General features: G+C 40.1%; 1 protein-coding gene across 1 annotated transcript in view; it reads right to left on the bottom strand.

The window, feature by feature from the left end:
• LOC136885394 (uncharacterized) overlaps positions 1-20,985 on the bottom strand; it is a 682,520-nt gene that overhangs the window by 8,069 nt on the left and 653,466 nt on the right. Inside the window, exon 8 of the mRNA XM_067157906.2 lies at positions 14,614-14,729. Coding sequence (XP_067014007.2) covers positions 14,614-14,729 — 116 coding nt within the window. The remainder of the gene's footprint in view (positions 1-14,613; positions 14,730-20,985) is intronic.

The raw sequence follows: 20,985 nt of genomic DNA, 5'->3' as shown, positions 1-20,985 counted from the left end.
AATGATGTTGATACACGGAATATCACTGTAATATTTATCACAAATGGAAGATAGTAATTGCTTTTACTCAAAGTCTCAAATCCCGGGGTTGATTAAGAAAAAATGCGAAATATTTTATTTTAGAGAATACATACTTTACTGCCTTACAACAACTATTTTTGCTACGTCGCAGCGCTTCCGTAAGTGTTTTGTTTGACCAACACTGTCGTCTGTGATGTCTTTGCTCACTGAAGTTCTTTGGTGTCGTTTTATTGATTTTTCTCATTCGATGTAATTTGATGGACTGTCACTTAATGTGCATTAACTGATTCATTAAACGATTTATTGGTCCAGGGATCATGCTATTTTTCAACAAAATACCCGCACTCCCATTCGCTAGAAAGAGAGCTCGTTGGTGCCAGCCCTGGACCTCAAGAAAGAAACAAAAGACGGCGCAAGCAGCGGAATGCAACACCACGGACTCCTATTTAGAGCCAGTAAATACGTATACATATTTCTTGCTAGTAACGACGGTATTTCTTAATCAGCCTGGGATTTGAGACTTTATACCAGTAAATGAATACTTTTCGTTTGTGACAAATAGTACAGTGATATTTCGTGGATCAACATCGTTGACTTAACCGGAACAGGGTGATAGTTTCAAATATACAGGGCGTATCAGAAGTAAAACGAAAAACTTCGAAAGATACTCTTCGTGTTATATCAAGGATGATGCAATCGGATTGCCGGGGAAAATGTTTCTTATCGAGAAAAGGAGGTTACTTTGTTGTTTCTGGACGTGCGATACAAATTGACGAGCTCGTCGTATTTGCTATGCCAGACCACAAGCCGCTACCGTGCCTGAGGAAAGAGAATAGATGTATGGTGGAGACAGAGATAAAGTTCCGCGCGTGTGCACAAGTTTCCTGGTTCGACTCTTACAGGCAATATCCATTATTATGAAACAGCCGTAACTGCTCACACTGTAATTAAGACACATTTTTCAGTCAAGGATTGCATCAACGCGTTGCTCCTCTCGCTTTTTGGTCGCAGTAACGTTTCTTATTATTTAACATGCTGGAAGATATAACACTGCCACCCCACGATTGGATACTCCTTCACTCACACATTGTAAATAGAATGAAATGCTGAACGAAGGAAACAATACGCCCAGTGGTTTGATTACAGTATATGTTCAATATGCCCCTTCCTAGTTCGACGCACAGTTCACAACGGGGTAGTAGTGACCATTTAACTCTGTTCAGGATGCATGGCGTGTCGCGAACGACCTGGAAATCTGCCTTTACTCTTAGTACAAGATCATCTTCTCTTTCTACGGGGTTCGCATAGTAGTCAGTTTGTGCAGAATAAATTGTATACTACTTACTGGGGCTGAGAGGTGTCTATGTTAACTGTCTCCCACTTCCCACTTCCCCTCCCATCCCTCCTCTGACGCACAACAACAGGTTCTCTGACATAGCAAATATGAAAAGTTTGTCAATTTCAGTCGCCCGCCCAAAAGTAAAAATGTAACCTCATATTCTATTTTTTGTTTGTCGTATAGTTCTGATGCACCCAGCATAGAATGTGTATTCTTCCAGGATGGTAGATTCCTCAAAGTGCAGCAAAGGGAATGCAGTGAGTTCGCAGGTACGATAAACAGTATTCTGTAAGGACAAAGCAAGTTTTTGCACAAAACTATCTTTACATCGATCTGTTTTCAGACCGTCTTGAAGTTCAAACTGGGTGGACTCAAAATATAGTATTTATAATATACAAGTAGCGAGAATGATTGCTAGTTCAAACATGTGGTAACAATAACAGGAGGGCACTCGAAATAATTATATTAAATGTAAATTAGAAATGAACTGGTGAGGCCATGTGATGTGAATGAAGGAATGTAGATTTCCTCACAGAATAATGGACTCAGCCATAGATGGTAAGAGATGTAAAAGGAGACCAACGCGACTCTAACGATTTATTGAAGATGTATGAAGCCACGGAGCTGGTCACAAACGGAGGATATGGCTAATTCACAGAACTTCGCAAGCTTTAACCCTGAAAGCCATAGAACTCCATAACGAAGGTGTATGAAGGAACATGTATCACTTTGAAATACTCCTGGATTATTCAGAAAATACTGTCACTACTGCTATGGTATTAATTTATGCACCATAAGCCAAAATAATTTATATCTGAGACTGTCAGTCAAATCTTATTTACTATGCGTTTGTGCCACTAATCCTACGCAAAGCAATATAATATTAAGTTGACCTTCTGACCTGCTAAGTATTCTGCTAAGTGTCACCGTATGTTGCCTACTTTGGAATTGGTGAAAGGTATTTGAGGCGTCCACAAGCAAAACTCTGTGAGTGCACCAGAACACTTTTTCAGGTAAAGCTAAACACATATTACTTCCTTCTGGTGGCAGATATTCAAAATTCCTTTTAATTGTAGACATATGTTCACTTAGGGACTATTTACTGACAATCATTAAAATATTTGGGATTTAATTTTTTTAGCTATTACGTAAAATGTTGTGGATTCACAGAATTTTGCCACTGTTCTCATAGATCTACAGGTGTTAGCTTCTGTAGTAAGGACACACCAAGTTCTGCTTCTTTATGATGAACATCGATTCACTTAGTTTTGCATTGTAATCAGAAGTGAATACACACACTTTTGCATGTGTAGGCAGTTTTCCAGGCGAGTTTTAGAACAGACGGAGGCAGTTTTTCTTGTGTTTTGAGGGCCGATAACAGACAGCAATATAGAGAGCACAAGGGTGGCAACAACTCTTTTTCGAGAAAATGTGGATTTTCTGCAGTTTGATTCTGGCATGTAAAAGATCTCTGGTGACACATTTGGTGTTTACCCGACAAAATTCATTAAATCTCAGCCATAGACGCCCAAGAGAGTTTCGGTTTACTCGGTCTGCCATCTAGTGGGGACCTAGAGTAAAACGCAACGTCAAAATTGACGAGCAGACAGCCAGTTGGCGTCAAATTGAAATGTCTGCACACGGTAGCTGAGGACATACGATTATTATTATTATTATTATTATTATTATTATTATTATTATTATTATTATTATTATTATTATTTACGTTTTCGTGACCAACAAAGCAATCTCTAGAGCAGGCTTTCAGATTGTTACCATATGTCCGATTTTTCATGCTTATGAACATTTCCCGAATAACGTGAATTTTGGATTGCATTGATATATAGTTTGTATACTTGAGAAAACATTCTACTCAATTATGGCTTCAAATTGTTGTCCAAACATATATAACGCCAATACAATTGGCAACGACCGTTATTTCAGAAAGACAGATCTGAAGATGGCAATTGTACTTGGTGTAGAAACCTTTGTAAACTTGTGCAGACCAACACGGCCTAAGAAAATTAAGTCATGATCTAGAATCATTTGTTTCTCAACGTTTGTAGTCCTGTATCCGAATATTATTTCTCTCCACCCCCTCTTAAAGAATTATTGATTCACATAGGTTATACTTTTTTGCTGCGGTTAATATCTCAAAAATATTTTGTAATGATTTTAATATTATTAATTATGAGTTCTTAATACACTGACTGACAGAGCAAATGCAACACCAAGAAGGAGTGGTCAGAACTTTATGCCAATTGTAGGGTACACTGACGTCACTGAGGTATGCTCATGATGTGAAATGCGCCGCTGTGCTGCGCACGTAGCGAACGATAAATGGGACACGGCGTTGGCGAATGGCCCACTTCGTACCGTGATTTCTCAGCCGACAGTCATTGTAGAACGTGTTGTCGTGTGCCACAAGACACGTGTATAGCTAAGAATGCCAGGCCGCCGTCAACGGAGGCATTTCCAGCAGACAGACGACTTTACGAGGGGTATGGTGATCGGGCTGAGAAGGGCAGGTTGGTCGCTTCGTCAAATCGCAGCCGATACCCATAGGGATGTGTCCACGGTGCAGCGCCTGTGGCGAAGATGGTTGGCGCAGGGACATGTGGCACGTGCGAGGGGTCCAGGCGCAGCCCGAGTGACGTCAGCACGCGAGGATCGGCGCATCCGCCGCCAAGCGGTGGCAGCCCCGCACGCCACGTCAACCGCCATTCTTCAGCATGTGCAAGACACCCTGGCTGTTCCAATATCGACCAGAACAATTTCCCGTCGATTGGTTGAAGGAGGCCTGCACTCCCGGCGTCCGCTCAGAAGACTACCATTGACTCCACAGCATAGACGTGCACGCCTGGCATGGTGCCGGGCTAGAGCGACTTGGATGAGGGAATGGCGGAACGTCGTGTTCTCCGATGAGTCACGCTTCTGTTCTGTCAGTCATAGACACCGCAGACGCGTGTGGCGTCGGCGTGGAGAAAGGTCAAATCCGGCCGTAACTGTGGAGAGCCCTACCGCTAGACAACGCGGTTTCATGGTTTGGGGCGCTATTGCGTATGATTCCACGTCACCTCTAGTGCGTATTCAAGACACGTTAAATGCCCACCGCTACGTGCAGCATGTGCTGCGGCCGGTGGCACTCCCGTACCTTCAGGGGCTGCCCAATGCTCTGTTTCAGCAGGATAATGCCCGCCCACACACTGCTCGCATCTCCCAACAGGCTCTACGAGGTGTACAGATGCTTCCGTGGCCAGCGTACTCTCCGGATCTCTCACCAATCGAACACGTGTGGGATCTCATTGGACGCCGTTTGCATACTCTGCCCCAGCCTCGTACGGACGACCAACTGTGGCAAATGGTTGACAGAGAATGGAGAACCATCCCTCAGGACACCATCCGCACTCTTATTGACTCTGTACCTCGACGTGTTTCTGCGTGCATCGCCGCTCGCGGTGGTCCTACATCCTACTGAGTCGATGCCGTGCGCATTGTGTAACCTGCATATCGGTTTGAAATAAACATCAATTATTCGTCCGTGCCGTCTCTGTTTTTTCCCCAACTTTCATCCCTTTGGAACCACTCCTCCTTGGTGTTGCATTTGCGCTGTCAGTCAGTGTATATAATATTACATGTTTCAAAGTAATAATTAAAATGCAATCACTTTACAGAGATAGTCATAAGAAACACAAATAATTATAAAATAAGACAATAAAAAGGTACAGTAAATATATTACAGAGGATTCTACACTCACTGCATTTAACATTTCAAACTACGTCATTTGATTTGATTTTGTAAGAACAGAATTAATGATTAATGAGAAGGCTGACACTGTTCATCTTTAACAAGTTATTTAATGTTTGGTTCTAACTGTTACAGCGCAAACCTTAGATCACTTTCGACATCTAGAAAAGCTCGGTATTTTTATTTGATGTAAGCCAGCGTAGAAAACTCAGATTCACACAGATATGTTGACGGAAGCCGCACCATAATAACTTGTGAGTACGTATATTAAAAACAGTTTAATCAAACTTCTTCAACAGTCAACGTAGAAACTCAGCTTTTGCTTCGGAATCACATTTTCGGTCCATTACCTGCTCCTGAAGGAAATCAAGAAACAAATACAGTTCTATTTTGAACAGATTTCATGTCAACTCAAATTGCCAATTATCTGAAGAAATGTCTAGAAAGTAGCATACAACTTCGGTTTTCAAGGATGGCAAATGTACTGAAATCAAGATCTTCAATTCACTTTTCAAATTGAATGGAATATTTTGTGTGGCATCAAGAAGCTCGTTAAGTATAATAATTTTAGTAAAAACTTTTTTCTACATGTATGATTTAGTGGCGATGAAGATAACTTCTTTGTGGTAGATTATTTTCTTTGCCACAACTTTTTACTGTTTAGCAGATTCGTGTATGGTTTTCATAGCTCACCACTGAAATTCTTCAACCCTTCCCCGTGGGGAGGGGGCACCTCCCCAGGTTGACAACCGTTGGTATAGATATGTATTTGAAGATTTATTGAATCATAACAGTTCCACAATTAAGAGCAACTAAATGGGTGACTGCAATTACTGATGAGTGTAATCGAAAATAGTTATTGAAAACAAAATTATTAGAAATACTATATTTTTCGCTCATTCTTGCAGAAGGAAATAAAATTTAACTGTCTCGAAGTACTTAGTGTCTTAATGATCACATTCATGTTCATAAAAATCAGAACACCTTGAAAGACTAGAGATAGGAAGTTAATATTCACTGGACATCTGCATTGGTATGTTCTGAAGAAATGATAAGCATCTGAACCATGATGGCCCTCAGGTTCAAGGTCCACCACCACTGACTAGTAAAATGTGCCTGCGGCTCTCGTTGTCGCTATAAACCGAAGGTAATGGATCATTGTGACTTGAGCAAACGTGCAGGATTCCTCGCAGACGCATGCGAGAACCGTACCGTCAGATGAGTGAGTTTGAAAGCTGGCGTATTATTGGCATGAGAGAACGTGATGCATCCATCCGGGAAATTGCTGCTCGTGTGAGACGAAGTGTGTCGGCAGTGCAACGGATGTGTGCAGGATGTTTCACAGAAAGCCGTAGAACACGACGAGATGGGTCTGGTCGCACCACACAGACCACCCCGCGAGAAGATCAACACCTCATCCGAATGGCATTGCAGGAGAGGTCTGCGTTCTCCTCGGCTCTGGCGCAACAGCGGAACAGTGTAACACATCGTACACTATCAGGAGTGACAGTCCGTCGCCGTTTAGTGCGGTCTGGGTTACAGGCGCCTCATCCACTTCTCCGCCCACCTTTGAGTGATGTGCATAACATGCTAGACTGCAATGGTGTATGGAACGACGTCACTGGGGACAGGAATGACAGCAAATACTGTCTTCGGACGAATCCAGGTTCTGTTTGTTTAAAAATAATGGCCGCATTTTGGTTCGGCGCAGACAGGGGGAGTGGCATCACATTTGACTGCATTCGCACAAGACACACAGCGCCATCTCAAGGCCTTACGGTGTGGGATGCTATTGGTACAACTACAAATCACAGTTGGTGCGTGTCCAGGGCACCAGACGCCATATTTCAGCAGAAAATTGCGCGATCACATGTTGCTGAACGAACACGTGCCACCTTGTTGTCACAAGATGTCAGACTATTGCCCTGGCCCACCCGATCACCGTACGTATCTCCAGTAGAAAATGTGTGGGATGTAGTGAAACGACGGGTGCGGCGCCCTGACCCAATGCCAACCACCAAAGGTGAACTGTGGAACTAGGTGAAAGCAGCATGGATGGCTATACCCCATGACCCCATTCCCGCCATATACGCATGGAACAATTTGTCAGTGCTCATGGAGGACCTAGTTCCTACTAGGCAACAAGGACAAATGCTGAACCTAGGTGACTGAAATGGTTATCGTTTCGGCAGAACATACCAATGAACATGTCACGTGAATATGAACTTCTTATCTCTGGTATTTCAAAGTGTTCTGTTTTTTTATGAACATAAATGCATTTGGAATTAGTCCAATTGTATACGAATTACCTTTTAAATGCCTATTGTAGTTTCTTTTATGTAAATTATTATGTTTTCATAACAAGATCTATTAAGATGTAATACTGAGTTAGGGAAAATACTTGGCATCATCTCTGTTTAAACTATTACGTGTTATAATACGCCAGGAATATTGTCAAACCCAAAATAATATGTGCATTGTGAATATTCAGAACTGGCAGATATAAGTCAGTGTATTGGTCATGGAATGGCGGTATTTAGTTGCCATGGAAATGTACTGTACGTGTTTCATTGATGTCACCAAGGTACCCTTCATATTGTGCGACCACATTCAAATACATGGTAATGACTTCACTAATGAAGGTTGAGTTTGAAGTCATATTGTAATGGCAGTGCATTGATATACAGTAGAGTTTGTAGGTGACCATGTTATATCATCATGTATTAACGAAATTGTGGCTTCCATAGAACCTATACCTTGACTATATTCTTTCAATTCAACATAGAGTCACTCAAAATAAGAATGAACGCATCATATTGTATACGTTCCTCGAAGGTACACCTTTCCGGGAAACAAGTGAAACTGTAAATTTTATTGTGGGTATACAGAGGGTTTCTATCTTCAAAGGTTGGAACTTAAATAATGGCAACTATTTATTTACAACAGATACAAAAGAGTTACATGTTAGCAACCTTTACTGTCCTTCAATATAGTCACCAGGGTTGTGTATAACCCGTTGCCAGCAATGTGCAAGTCGTAGTATACCTTTAGCAGAGTCTGTTCTGTTGATGGTGCGAATGGAGTGGTCTACTGCCCGTCGAATCTCTGCAACAGTTCTGAAGCGAACGCTCACGAATCGTCTGGTTTCGATCACTGTCCAGTAACGCGGCAAGAGCGTGCACTTCTTCTTCACTCGTAGGGCGACCTGCCCGATGAATGTCCGCCAAAGTTTGCCAAGCATCGTTGAAGGCTTTTACCCAACGTGCCACTGTTCTGTTAGGCAATGCAGATTCCCCGCAAGCCTCTTGAAGACCTTGATGACACTGTCGTCCTGTACGACCTCTAGCACATTCAATCTTGATCCAACTCCGTTGTTACTGTTTGGAAAACATAGTGACATCGTTACGTTAGACCGCTAGCTCACAAGTGACTGTGTTTCTCTCGCTTGTGCGCACGCAGGTGATGTGGGAAGGGCGAGTCCATTTGGTTTGAGGTAAGGTAGGTATGAAACGAACGTGTGCTATCAGCGCCAATATTATATTCCGTTCCATAGCGTCTCCACAGCAGTGTTGCCGCTATTTAAGTTCCAACCCTAGAACATTGGAGGTAAATTATGTTTTGCTAATAATTAAATACGAAAATGTACTATACCATGTGTTCATTCTTTCTCTTGTTCGAATCCATGCTCTGTGCAATATAAAACCAATCATTGGGCGAGCTTGCCTAGATTTGTTCGTATTCAGCACGTGGCGCAGCCAGTGTGCACGAGCATTCGATTCTCAATCAAGATCACTTCAAGAAATTCGATAGCGAACGCAGTGAAGTCATAGTTGCAAGAAGGAAATAATTTTCTAGACTAAATTATCCCTAACTTGTTTAGGCGAATTTGCTACTCAAAAATGACGGCAAGGCGAATTTCAAGTTTCCTATTCTTGAGCAGCAACAAACCCGAAAGTCCGCAGGCAGAAATTATTACAAGTGAGAACGAGAGGCAATAATGACAGTCTTTATTTGTACCGAGGATAACACGTCTCTCCACACGTTGTGTCACACCGGCGGAGTAAAGGGGACAACGAATAGAAAGAATTATCTACAAATATATTGATAAACAGGTGTGTTTGTTCTTGTTTCAGGTGTATAATCTTTACAGTTGTTTACTCTCAGTTAGGTTTTAAATATATACCTAGCAAGTGGCTCCGCGGTTTGGGTCACGTAGTGGTCAGCTTACATTGGGAGATAATGGGATCGTACCCAAATGTCGGCAGTCCTGGAGATGGTTCTCCGTTATTTCCCATTTTCACAGCAGGAAAATGCTGGGTCCGTACCTCAATGAAGACCAGGGTTGTTTCCTTTTCACTCATAGCCCTTTCCTATCCCACCGTCTCCATAAGACTTATCTGTGTCGGTGCGACGTAAGGCAAATTGAATTTTTTAATTATTCTTTCTATGTGTAATTTACTTAGCGCAATGCAAATATATAACTTGGAATATCAATGATCAAGCTGATTAAATACAACAGAATAATAATAATAACAATAATAATAATAATTGTACCAAGGGTACACCTTCCTCGGCTACTTAAACTGTGCGCCTTCTCCACTATGGCCAACTCTGACAGTGATTAAGAAATTTTAAGAAATCCTTAAACTTTCTTCTCCGATGGTTAGATGGCTCTGGCATCTATTTTCTAGCGATCTCTGGTGGGATAAGTCCCAGTTAATCACCAAATAAATTTTAGTTGTTATAGTTGGTAAAACGTTTATCTGGTTATTTATTTCTGTACAGAAGTTGTCAAACTTTCTCCTGGTTCTTCCTCTAATACAATCTGCCTATCACATGGCTGTAACTATGTTCTCTAACCAATAATAACTCAGGAGTAGGAATGAAAATTTAGCCTATAAGCGCTCTGGATTCCTATATAGTCTAGAAGTTTTCCCCTGCGGATCAATTCAAGTACAGAGCTTTCGGGCTATCTTGCTTGATTTCCTCCAGTGATTGAGAGTGTAACTTGATGGAGGTTATAGGGGGCAGGAGGTAGAAGATTGCCGGCCTGAATAAGATGCAGCGCTGACAGGTAATGGCAGAATTTACCTAAATATGTGATTGTGCCGCCGTGTGTTCTGAAGGGAAGATTTCATCGGTTCTTCCTTAAAATATGCCTTTCATTTTTCTTTAAAATGTAGGACCTTACGCGCAGTTTTCGGACACAGTTTACATTCCCTACTGCGGTAATATTTAATGTGTGGGGAAACGAGTGGTGACCCTCAGAACTCTCCCCTTCTACTTTTGACTGGGTGACTAAAATTTTTCAACTTCTAATTTTGGAAATTTGTCTTGGCTTGTAAACGTTCGCATTTCAGTCATCCTTTTTAGCGTGGGATTAGCCTCTGTGTCATTGAGCCTTAAGCCCACTTAGATTCTTGTCTTTCCCAAATGTTCTTTTAAGGAGTGCTGGTGTTTGATCTCTCTTCCTTTTGTTAATGGCCTACATTTGCTGTAACCTTTTTCTTTCCTTTCTCATTCCTTAGACCTGGTAAGAATGGCAATATTAATGTTTTCCGGGTAACAGTGGTTACATCTAGGTTCCTTTGTGGAACAGTACTTCACCGCTTGTGAAATGTTGTAATTGACAATGTAACAAGCGACACATCGCTTTATTGAGGCTAGCCTCTATGCGTTTGGAGCTCAGACTCTATGATTTCTAATTTTTGTTAAAGTAAATTTTGGCTCTAAGTGATTTCCTGACCAGTCATTCACCCCACGCGTTTTATTACCTCTTAATAGGACAAGATTTGAAAATATAAATATGACTTAAAATAAACTGCAATAGGCATTTAAAGGGTAATTCGCGTACAATTGGGTTAATTCCAAATATTTATTAAGACACTGTTAGGAGGAATTATGCTCTTTCATGTGTAGGTTAACGACTTGGTATTTCTCCCAATTAACCACTTGACGTACTTTGACGGATCTCTCCATCTTGGCTCTCGACCGCACTCCGGTAAAAGAGAAATATAGAAATAGAAATATATTTATTTAAAGTTAATTACAAGTAGGACCAGAGGTCCCTTTGGCTGTAACTGACTGCCACTTTAACTTAAATGTATCACCTAACATACAAAATCTAATAAAAGGATACATAAAAAGCGTAAGATACATTTTCCTACTGAGGATATAAGAATAAGATTAAAAACTAAACATCTAGGAGATTACAATAATACTTTTAACATTTCATAAACATACACTATACTAACAAGGAAGAGAAGACGAAAGAGAAACCTAAGAATTTTAAAGCCGAGAATAGACGGATCTCTCCGTCCGCGCGTAGTGTTTATTTCCGGACCAACTCCAAGTCGGTTTCCTTTGTGAAAGGATTTGATAGTAGTAAGGTGATGAGAATAGGAAAGGAGGAGATTGCTGTTAATATAACACTAGCGGGAAAGAAATTGGAACAAGTAAAGTCATTCAGATACTTGGGAAGTTCATTGACATGGAATGGAAGATGTACAGAAGAAATAAGAAGCCTTCGGAAAGGTGAGAGGGCTTTTGACATCTAAGGCAATCCCTATTGATTTAAGAAAGAGGTTCGCAAAGTGTTTTGTGTGGAGTGTAGTGTCGTATGGAGCTGAAAATAGACATTAAGAAAGAAAGAAACAAACAAACAAAGTATTTGGAAAGTTTTGCAATATGGTTGTGGAGAAGAATGGAAAAAGTGAAGTGGACAGATAAAATGAGAAATGATGAAGTGCTAAGAAACGTAGGAGAGGAGAGACACCTAATGAAAACGATAAGGAAGAGGAAAAATATCATGGTTGGGTCACATACTACCTAGAAATTGTCTTCAACAGAGGGTGATGGAGGGAAAAATAGATGGAAGAAACGGAAGAGGAAGAAGATGGTTTGGAATATTAACAGGTGGAAACAAGGGAGAAGCTATGAACAAATGAAGCAAGATACTCAGGACACAGAATCATGGAGGCTGTCCAGTTGATACCTTTCTGAAGACAAATTCACATAAGAAGAAGAAGAAGAAGAAGAAGGTAACCTCTTGGCAGATGGAAGCACTGTTTTATTCCGTTGATGCATTCGATAAAAACTTCTATGCAGATATTACGTGGAAGGAATACCCTGTATCTTAGCAACCTTATCGTAGGCGAAATCATGGCTGCGATTATAAGGGAATCTTTAGATGAGAGTGACATTGATATAGAAATAAGTGGCGAAGAATTTAGTGGAAGTGAAAGTCGTGAAAGTAGTTCGTGTGACAGTGACGTGAGCGCTGGTAGGGGTGAACAAAGTGCTGTTTTGCCGTCATATGTGTCACTGAATTTTAGGCCTACATCTGATGCCACACCAACGGCTTCTAATGATCTTTCACGCGATAGAGAATGGAACTGGGAACACGTAAGTAATGCTCCAGAGTATCATTCATGCATCGTAACTGGTGAAATAAATGGCGTTTTTCAAAGGCGCCTAGGACAATATCCTAGCGAACTGCAAGTTGTGAACGAATTTCTAACAGCAGACTTATGGGAACAACTAACCAAAGAGATATATGCTTATGCATGTAAATGTCTTGTATCAGCTGCTGAGGATATAAATAGGGTAATGTCATATGAAAAGGAACACTGCTGTCCTGTATCTGTGAATGAAATGAAGGCCCATTTTGCTCTATGTATCCTAAGATCACAAAATAAGAAGCTCTCACTCCAAGACAATTGGTCTAAGCGCAGGGTTATGAAGACTCTAATTTTTGGAGAAACCGTGCCTTTCAAAAGGTTCAAATCTATGAATAAATACCTCTACTTACGTACTGATGCCCGTGACTCTGCTTGTGATAAATTTATGAAAGTAAGGCCTGTGCTTGATTTAATTTTAGATAGATTTCATTAGATCTATGTGCTTGGAGAAAAAACGTCTATAGGTGAAAGTCTGATGAAGATCAATGGTAGGCTTTCATACGTACAATATAACCCATCAAAGAGAGCCAGGTTTGGTATCAAATATACAAGATGTGTGCATCTGATAATGGGTACTGTTGGACCTTCAGAATTTATACTGGGTAGGAGAATGGCAGTGAAGTACCTACTGTGGGATTACTTTCAAGTGAAAAAGTAGTTATGGAAATGTGTGGAGAGCTTTTGAGTTGCTGGAGAAAAGCTGTACATGGACAAATTGAGAAATGTTGTACTTTTAATCTTGTACCTGATTAACGACTTCTAAGTCCAATGAATTGTTGGAGTGGGCGAACTCGTTGTTAAATGCGAATATCCTCAAGTAACTGTCAACTACTTGTTAAATCATTATTTTCCATATTTGGGTTTTAAGAGAGGAAAGAAATAACTTTTCCTACTTTTTTAAAGTAAATTTTTGCTCTCCCCTGTCCAGCCGTTCACCCCACGCGCTGCGTTCCACTATAAATTCCTGTGACAATAATAATTGAAAGATCCTTCGCAAGGTAATCGGTCCATAGATCATGGATTGCGGGTATAGGTTATAAGGAAGTGGAGAATTATACCAGGGAAGCGCAAGATTGATTGAATCAATGAAGAAAACAGGAATCAATTTTATGGACATCTGTTTAAGAATGGACGAGAAGAGGATGACAAAACAGATTTTTAAAACTTTTGATAGTAGTTTTCAACATACGCTTCAGGAAGGTAAGGAAAGATCGTGAGAAGTCTAGATTAAATCAGGAAGACATTCTAAACCGAACAAAGTATAGATCAGTGATGGACAGCTTCAGAGGCTTCCATGAGGAACAGAAACTGAATAGGGAATGGAGAGCGGAAAGAAGACAGGCTGCCCGAGAATGCAAAAGTTTTGCGCTGGAAAGGAGGCTTCCAGTAATGTATAATTGTAGCTTAACGTGGTCTCAAATGGCCGAAAACGAATAAAATAATAATAATAATAATAATAATAATAATAATAATATTAATATTAATATTAATAATAATAATAATAATAATAATAATAATAATAATAATAATAATAATAATAATAATAATAATAATAAGTGGTCACCGGAGATGCCTTCGAGTTGACATCCATAGGCGTCTCGAGTATCTGCGAGGATTGGGTGCTATCTGGGATGATATCTAATATTGAAGACAGTATGAATCCCCAGTCCCTGTGTCAAAGGAAAAGTAACCAATGAAGGTTAAAATCATCGATCATAGCGCTAATCGAATGCGGAACTCTTGGGTAAAAGGCCAACATATTAACTAGTTAGCCACGCAGACAGACAGTGGAACTACAAGTATAAAACTATAAAACAATTACGAAGACGAAATATTTATAAGACGAAAACTGTCCTTTATCTGTTTATCACCATAGCAGGTTAGAAACTTGATACAAACTACTGATGGATGTTGCTAGTAGAGCGAACTATAATTTTGAGCTTGACTTGAATTTCGAATTCAACCTTCCGAAAAATAGTCGGGGATCTATTATAAAATACCTCGTGCTTCTGTTAAATGTGGGACAAATTAATTAGGAAACTTACCTATATCTAAATAACTCTGATTCACACGGTCGTACTCAGGCCATTGGACGTCAAAACTCACCCAGTGCCGAAAAGTCTGACTCAGAAAACTCGTTCTGTGTGGAGCATTCGGGTTCCTAGAACGCACAAGACAGAAGAGTCATGTTAAAATGGCAAACTATGTCTTACATCTTAATGATACAACAAAACTCTAAGGTTGACATATATTGCTCAAATGTATTATTAAAGGTATTCCAATTGTTTTGAATTATATTTTGTTAAATTTAATGTGTAAGAGTAGGGTAAATGCGGGACTCCGGCCGCATCCTACAGGATCAGGATCCAGGATCGCTCGGATAAGTTAAGCTAAGACCTCGATTGATTATACATTGATTGATTTGATTGATTGATTGATTGATTGTCGTTTGACCGATTATCGAATGATTGATTTATCGGCCTATGGCGTCATCTACGAGGGTTATTCGAAAAGTACTTAACGTTAGCTAAGAGTGCAGCATTAACCTAACTGGCTGACCTATCCGGCTAACACCTAGGCGGGGCTTTACACCTTGGCTTAAAGCGGGACCCTGGCTAAAAGTAGAACCCAGGCTAAGAGTGGGGTCTCCGATGAGCTGAGGATCACCTGCTTTGATTCTCAGAAGACCAAGTGATGAGCAGGTGATCCTCAGAAGATATAGTGAGAAGCAAGTGATCCGCAGAGGATTTATATAAGTAATCCACAGTTGGTCAGAGGCCCCACTCTTAGCGTGGATGCTACTCTTTGCCAAGGCCCCGATCTTAATCAAGGTATGAAGCCCTGCCAAGGTCTTAGCCGGGAAGGACAGCCAGTTAGGTTAACGCGGCACTCTAAGCTAACGTTATGTACTTTGAGAATAACTCTCGTAGGTATTGTCATAGGCCGATGAATAATCAATCAATCAATCAATCAATCAATCAATCAATCAATCAATCAATCAATCAATCAATCAATCAATCAATCAATCAATCAATCAATCAATCAATCAATCAATCAATCAATCAATCAATCAATCAATCAATCAATCAATCAATCAATCAATCAATCAATCGATCAATCAATCAATCAATCAATCAATCAATCAATCAACCAATCAATCAATCAATCAATCAATCAATCAATCAATCAATCAATTGAGGTTAGCTTAGCTTAACTTATCTGAGCGATCCTAGATCCTGATCTTATAAGATGTGGCAGGAACCCTGTATTTATCCTACTTTTAAGTGAGTTTTTGTTATCCTTTACAGTACTTTAATTGCTCATAAAAATTTGTTGTGCAAATTTTGTTTCCATGTTTTCTCTACAGTACGTAACAATTATTTGAGCATTGAAATAATATATACTTCAATCAGAAAAGGAAGAATATGACTCCAAAGTATATTTCGTATTATTATTATGCTTCGATTTCATATTTCTTGTGTTACAATCAGTTCTTGACATATTATGTTTAAATCGTATTTATTTTTCCGAATTTTGAAACTAGGTTTTCTTGATATATTTTGCATACAGCTAAGTTCCTACCAAGTTTCATTGCTGTCGTTTTGGTCCATTTCCAACAGTTTTTTTTTCTGTAAGTGAACTAGAGTGGATAGATCTATACCAGGTCGCTTTTGCTTCCAAGTATTAACCTGGTTGTCATTTTTATTGTAGGCTGAGAGAACCTCATGAGCATGTGGCTCACCAGTAGTGGGAATCTTGTTTCTAATTTCTTTTTGCTGAGCGGGAATCGAGCCCTCATACTTCCAACCGAACAGCCTCGGCTAGGCATACCCTTCGGATTAATCAGGTTCCACCTTGATTTTAAAAAAGCCAGTGAACCGTTTGTTATGAAATGGAGCACGTCCCGTACATCTACTGCAAGCCATCACGAGTCACACCTCTGTTGTTGGATGTGACCCCTGGGAGTAGTTGTGTTATCGTCTCCTTCTATTCATACTTCAATTACATCTCTCCTTTCACTCTTCCTTCCTTCGGCGGCTATAAATTTTCAGACGTAATCATGAATCAGCTTAATGTAACCCGTCATAGACTATGACGTCGCACTAATGGTGACTTTGTGTTGTCCATAATAAGCATCACTCACAAGGAACGTTCGTAAAGCGACTGACAGGTGGAGAGTGATAGCCAAGTGACATCACCTAACTTGGTCGTAATTTTAATGATGGCCATTGTATTAATTAAAAAATTACGAGGGCCATCCAGAAATTAACTTTCCCTATCAAAAAATCTTCAGACAAGAAAATTAACGTTGAAAACACCCTAGGGATGTGAGCTACGAATTTCAGATAGATAAAATGTGATAAAGTGTGAGAAAATATTCATTATTTTGTCCTGAAATAACAATCTTTTTTCTTAATCATCGTTATCTGGTCGATTGTATTAGCAGTTTGCCTTTTTATACCACTACGAGCCCTAATGTGAGTCAATGCATTGTTTCATTGAAGCACCACTACGAGCGCTAATGTGAGTCAATGCAGAGTTTCACTTAAGTCTTTATAGCTGCATTCGGTGTGGACATTTTTTAAAACATAAAAAAACCACCTGAGTGTATTGAACCAAGAAATACATTACGGAAAGAATTATGTGAATAAGTTAATTCGGCTAGGATTTGAATCAGAAACAAAACGAGTAAAGAAAACGATTTGAATCTGTCCTTCAGGAACTGTATTTAACCCGTAAGTTATTTTCGAAATTTGTTTCTTTCTTAATTTGATAGAGCCATCCAAGCACAGTTTGAAACCTTTCTGGGCCCTATATCCCTTCAACGTTCAAAGTAGTTACATGAAAAACTTTATTGGCACCAGGTATATCAATGTTGGAGCTATTTTTAGTCATAATCCCCGCCACAACTGAGACACTTGTTATAAGTGATAAAAATCATTGTTATCCGTATTGAAGATACTGAATGTAGGATGCTAAAAGGTTTGTTTTGTCACCTATTTAATACATATAAAATTTTACAAATTAGGAATTTATTATTGATTCCACTTGAGACATGTTTTGCCCTTCATTGAGGGCATCATCAGTCAAATTATCACCTCAAGGCAAAAAATGAGGTACCTGGTTAGTAGTTGACATGCACAAATTAATACATATTTTTAATACACATTACAAAATTAAGTATGAGAAACTTCTTATTCTATAAACTTATATGTTCAACCATCACTATTGTACAACTGTTTCTCATACTTAATTTTGTAATGTGTATTAAAAATATGTATTAATTTGTGCATGTCAACTACTAACCAGGTACTTGATTTTTTGCCTTGAGGTGATAATTTGACTGATGATGCCCTCAATGAAGGGCGAAACATGTCTCAAGTGGAATCAATAATAAATTCCTAATTTGTAAAATTGTTATGTATTGAATAGGTGATAAAACAAACCTTTTAGAATCCTACACTTGTTATGTCATGGTATCACGTTTTGTAAGTCTGCCGCCTGGGAATGGAACCAGTGTGTGGCATTCGTCTTCAGCTCCTAGTCTGTCTGGAAATGCTGACAGGAGGACAGGAATTTCTTGAGGTGCGAAAGATGAAAATCACTGGGAACCAGATCAGGGCTATACACCTCCCAGCTGATCTTCTTCACAACAGTTGCTCAACGCCGAACCGTATTTGAGCGAGTATTGCCATGGATAAGCACAGCACCTACACTGAGCATACCACGCCTCTTATTTTGAGTGGCACATGAGAATTTCCATGGAAACTTTGTGACAGATCGAACCTCGCAGGTGACGGGAGAAAAAATACGAGCCGTCATTTCGATCCACTACTGCTGCGCTACTGACACCAGGCGGGACTTGTCCGGTTGGTATATGATTGTTACGTCATAGATCTGTCGCGCATGCTCATATATCCCGGCTAAATGCGTTTAGTTTACAAGAAAAGAAAGAGAGAAATTTAATTTCTGGATGACCCTCGTATATTCCTTTCGTTTAAAATCCACTTTAAACTGGAGATCCCGTGACTATGATTACGATAAGAAAGTTCAGGTAAAACCACAAGCGTGCTTGATACTACAGTACTTGTGCAAAGAGAGAAAGTGTTTTTCTGCAAATGCAAAGTAATCGCAGGAATCACTACACAGTTTTTAGTAACAACTTCACCAATCGAAAGCTTATTTTATCCAGTTGGCTATATAGAGGATATATCTCAAACTGTTGTACCGGGCGAGTTGGCCGTGCGGTCAGAGGCGCGCGGCTGTGAGCTTGCATCCGGGAGACAGTCGGTTCGAATCCCACTGTCGGCAGCCCTGAAGATGGGTTTTCCGTGGCTTCCCATTTTCACACCAGGAAAATGCTGGGGCTGTACCTTAATTAAGGCCACGGCCGCTTCCTTCCAAATCGTCGCCATAAGACCTGTCTGTTTTGGTGCGACGTAAAGCAACTAGCAAAGAAATAAACTGTTGTACCAATCGTCGATTCCTTGTTTTAAGACCAGAAAAAATTCCCGACGAAGGTATGGCCTTCATTGCGTTGGTAATGAGGTACAGGCACAACACGTGGCCACTGTGTCCTACTGAACGTTTTGTCTTCTATCATCCATCGTTTAGTTCACCAATTGAGGAAGAGAGGAGGCTAAAATAATTCGAGATATTTTACTAGAGACGGAGGGTGAAAATTAAATGAACTGATAAAATTACAACCGAGGACGTTCTTCAAGAGTGGGAGAAAAAGAAAACTATGGAACTGCTTCGTTAAAAGAAGAATGCAGCTTATTGGATGGGTCCTACAAATAATAAATGAAGGGCATGAAGGTTAGAAAACAACGAAGGGAAATGACGCAGTGGCCGATCACGGGTGCCTAATGATCTTGATTAGCACTTATGGCTAAGATTTTCCCTGGTAACAGAAAAGTCACACTGACTCAAATCACACCCTCACATTCACATTCAGCGCACGAGTTACGAGACGCATGTCCAGCAAGTCAGTGAAGTGATTTTAACGTCAGTGGGATATGGGAGCAAAAAGCTGCCAGAGAGCCCTTGTTACCACAATGACACAGGACATAGCGTCTAATCTGAGCGCATGATAATGCTATTTGTCTACTTAAGAACTGGAGACATGTGACGTGGTGCTAGGAAACAGGAAACCAGTTGTTTCGATCGGATTGTAGGGTTTGGGTGTGGCGCAGGTCCCAAGAAGCCAACAAGTCAAGAGGGTGAAGGTTCCGCAGTGTTATGGAATGTGTTCACTTGCCATGGAACGAGCTTACTGCTTCACCTGAACAGGTCGTTGAATATTTCTTGCTACGCCGAACTTCGTGGTGACCAATTGCAAGCCTTCATAGACTGCACGAATCCCCTCAACGAAGAGCGAATGCAGCAGCAGTTGTCCAGAATTAATTCGATGAGCACTCTGGAGATTTTCAATGATTGCTCTAGCAACCTCGTTCACTCCATATATGTTCATCAAAAATATGTACAAAGCGATGGAGAGGTACATTCGCATCCAATATATTGCACCTAAATTTATCAGATAGATGAAAGTAGCTATACAGACGGCATTAGTCGATATTTTTCAACAAGTGTTGCAGCCTCTTGTGGAGTCGATGTTCCGATAGGTATCTGCACTTAACAAGACTAGAGGAGGACCTGCATGATACTATTGTCCTGTCCCCGGATTTTTGGCATTTCAGTGTATAACACGCAATTTTAATTGCACAAGTAAGAAGAAGATTTTACTTGACCGACTTCCAACACAACCATTACAGCTCATAGGAAGACAGAAGTGGTATTCTATCACAAATTTATTTAAAACGGTATACATGACAGGTGAAAACCTACGAGACTGTTAAAGTCAACTTTTTTAAGTACATCTAAGAAAACCCACAAAATGATTGCGTTACAAAGACTTAAAAACATTCCGTGGAATAATACAAGCGAGAATAGGAGCAATATGAGGGTCGAGAACAGAAAATTCCGTTTTATGAAACCTTTAGTTCCCGAGAAACGTGATTTAGTGCCAATGAACTGTTACAAATGTTTGAATAAAATTATATCCTTGCCTGCTTTATAGATTTCGAAGCGGCATTTCATACGATCCATCACTCCAAATTAATAAGAATCCTCAGCGAAATAAATGTAAACATTGAAGACTCGAGAATATTCCAGAATTTCTATTGACTACAGGCAGCCTTCATTCGCACAGACAAAATTACTACATTTGATATAAAAATTCAGAAACGTGTAGTGTACGACGAAGGTATAAGATCTCGTTGACAAATGGAGATACTTGCAAATGACAAAATTTATTTCTGAAGTATTTGAATTAGTGTGTTTGCCATCGTCAATGGACTACTCATGTAATTCCCACTCAGCTGGACATGTAAGCGCTGACTCAGGCAGACAGGTAA

This window comes from Anabrus simplex, chromosome 14 (genome assembly GCF_040414725.1).
Source record: "Anabrus simplex isolate iqAnaSimp1 chromosome 14, ASM4041472v1, whole genome shotgun sequence".
NCBI classification, from domain to species: domain Eukaryota; kingdom Metazoa; phylum Arthropoda; class Insecta; order Orthoptera; family Tettigoniidae; genus Anabrus; species Anabrus simplex.
Note: the sequence above shows the minus strand (reverse complement) of the source record. Positions and strands in the feature narration are given on the sequence as shown.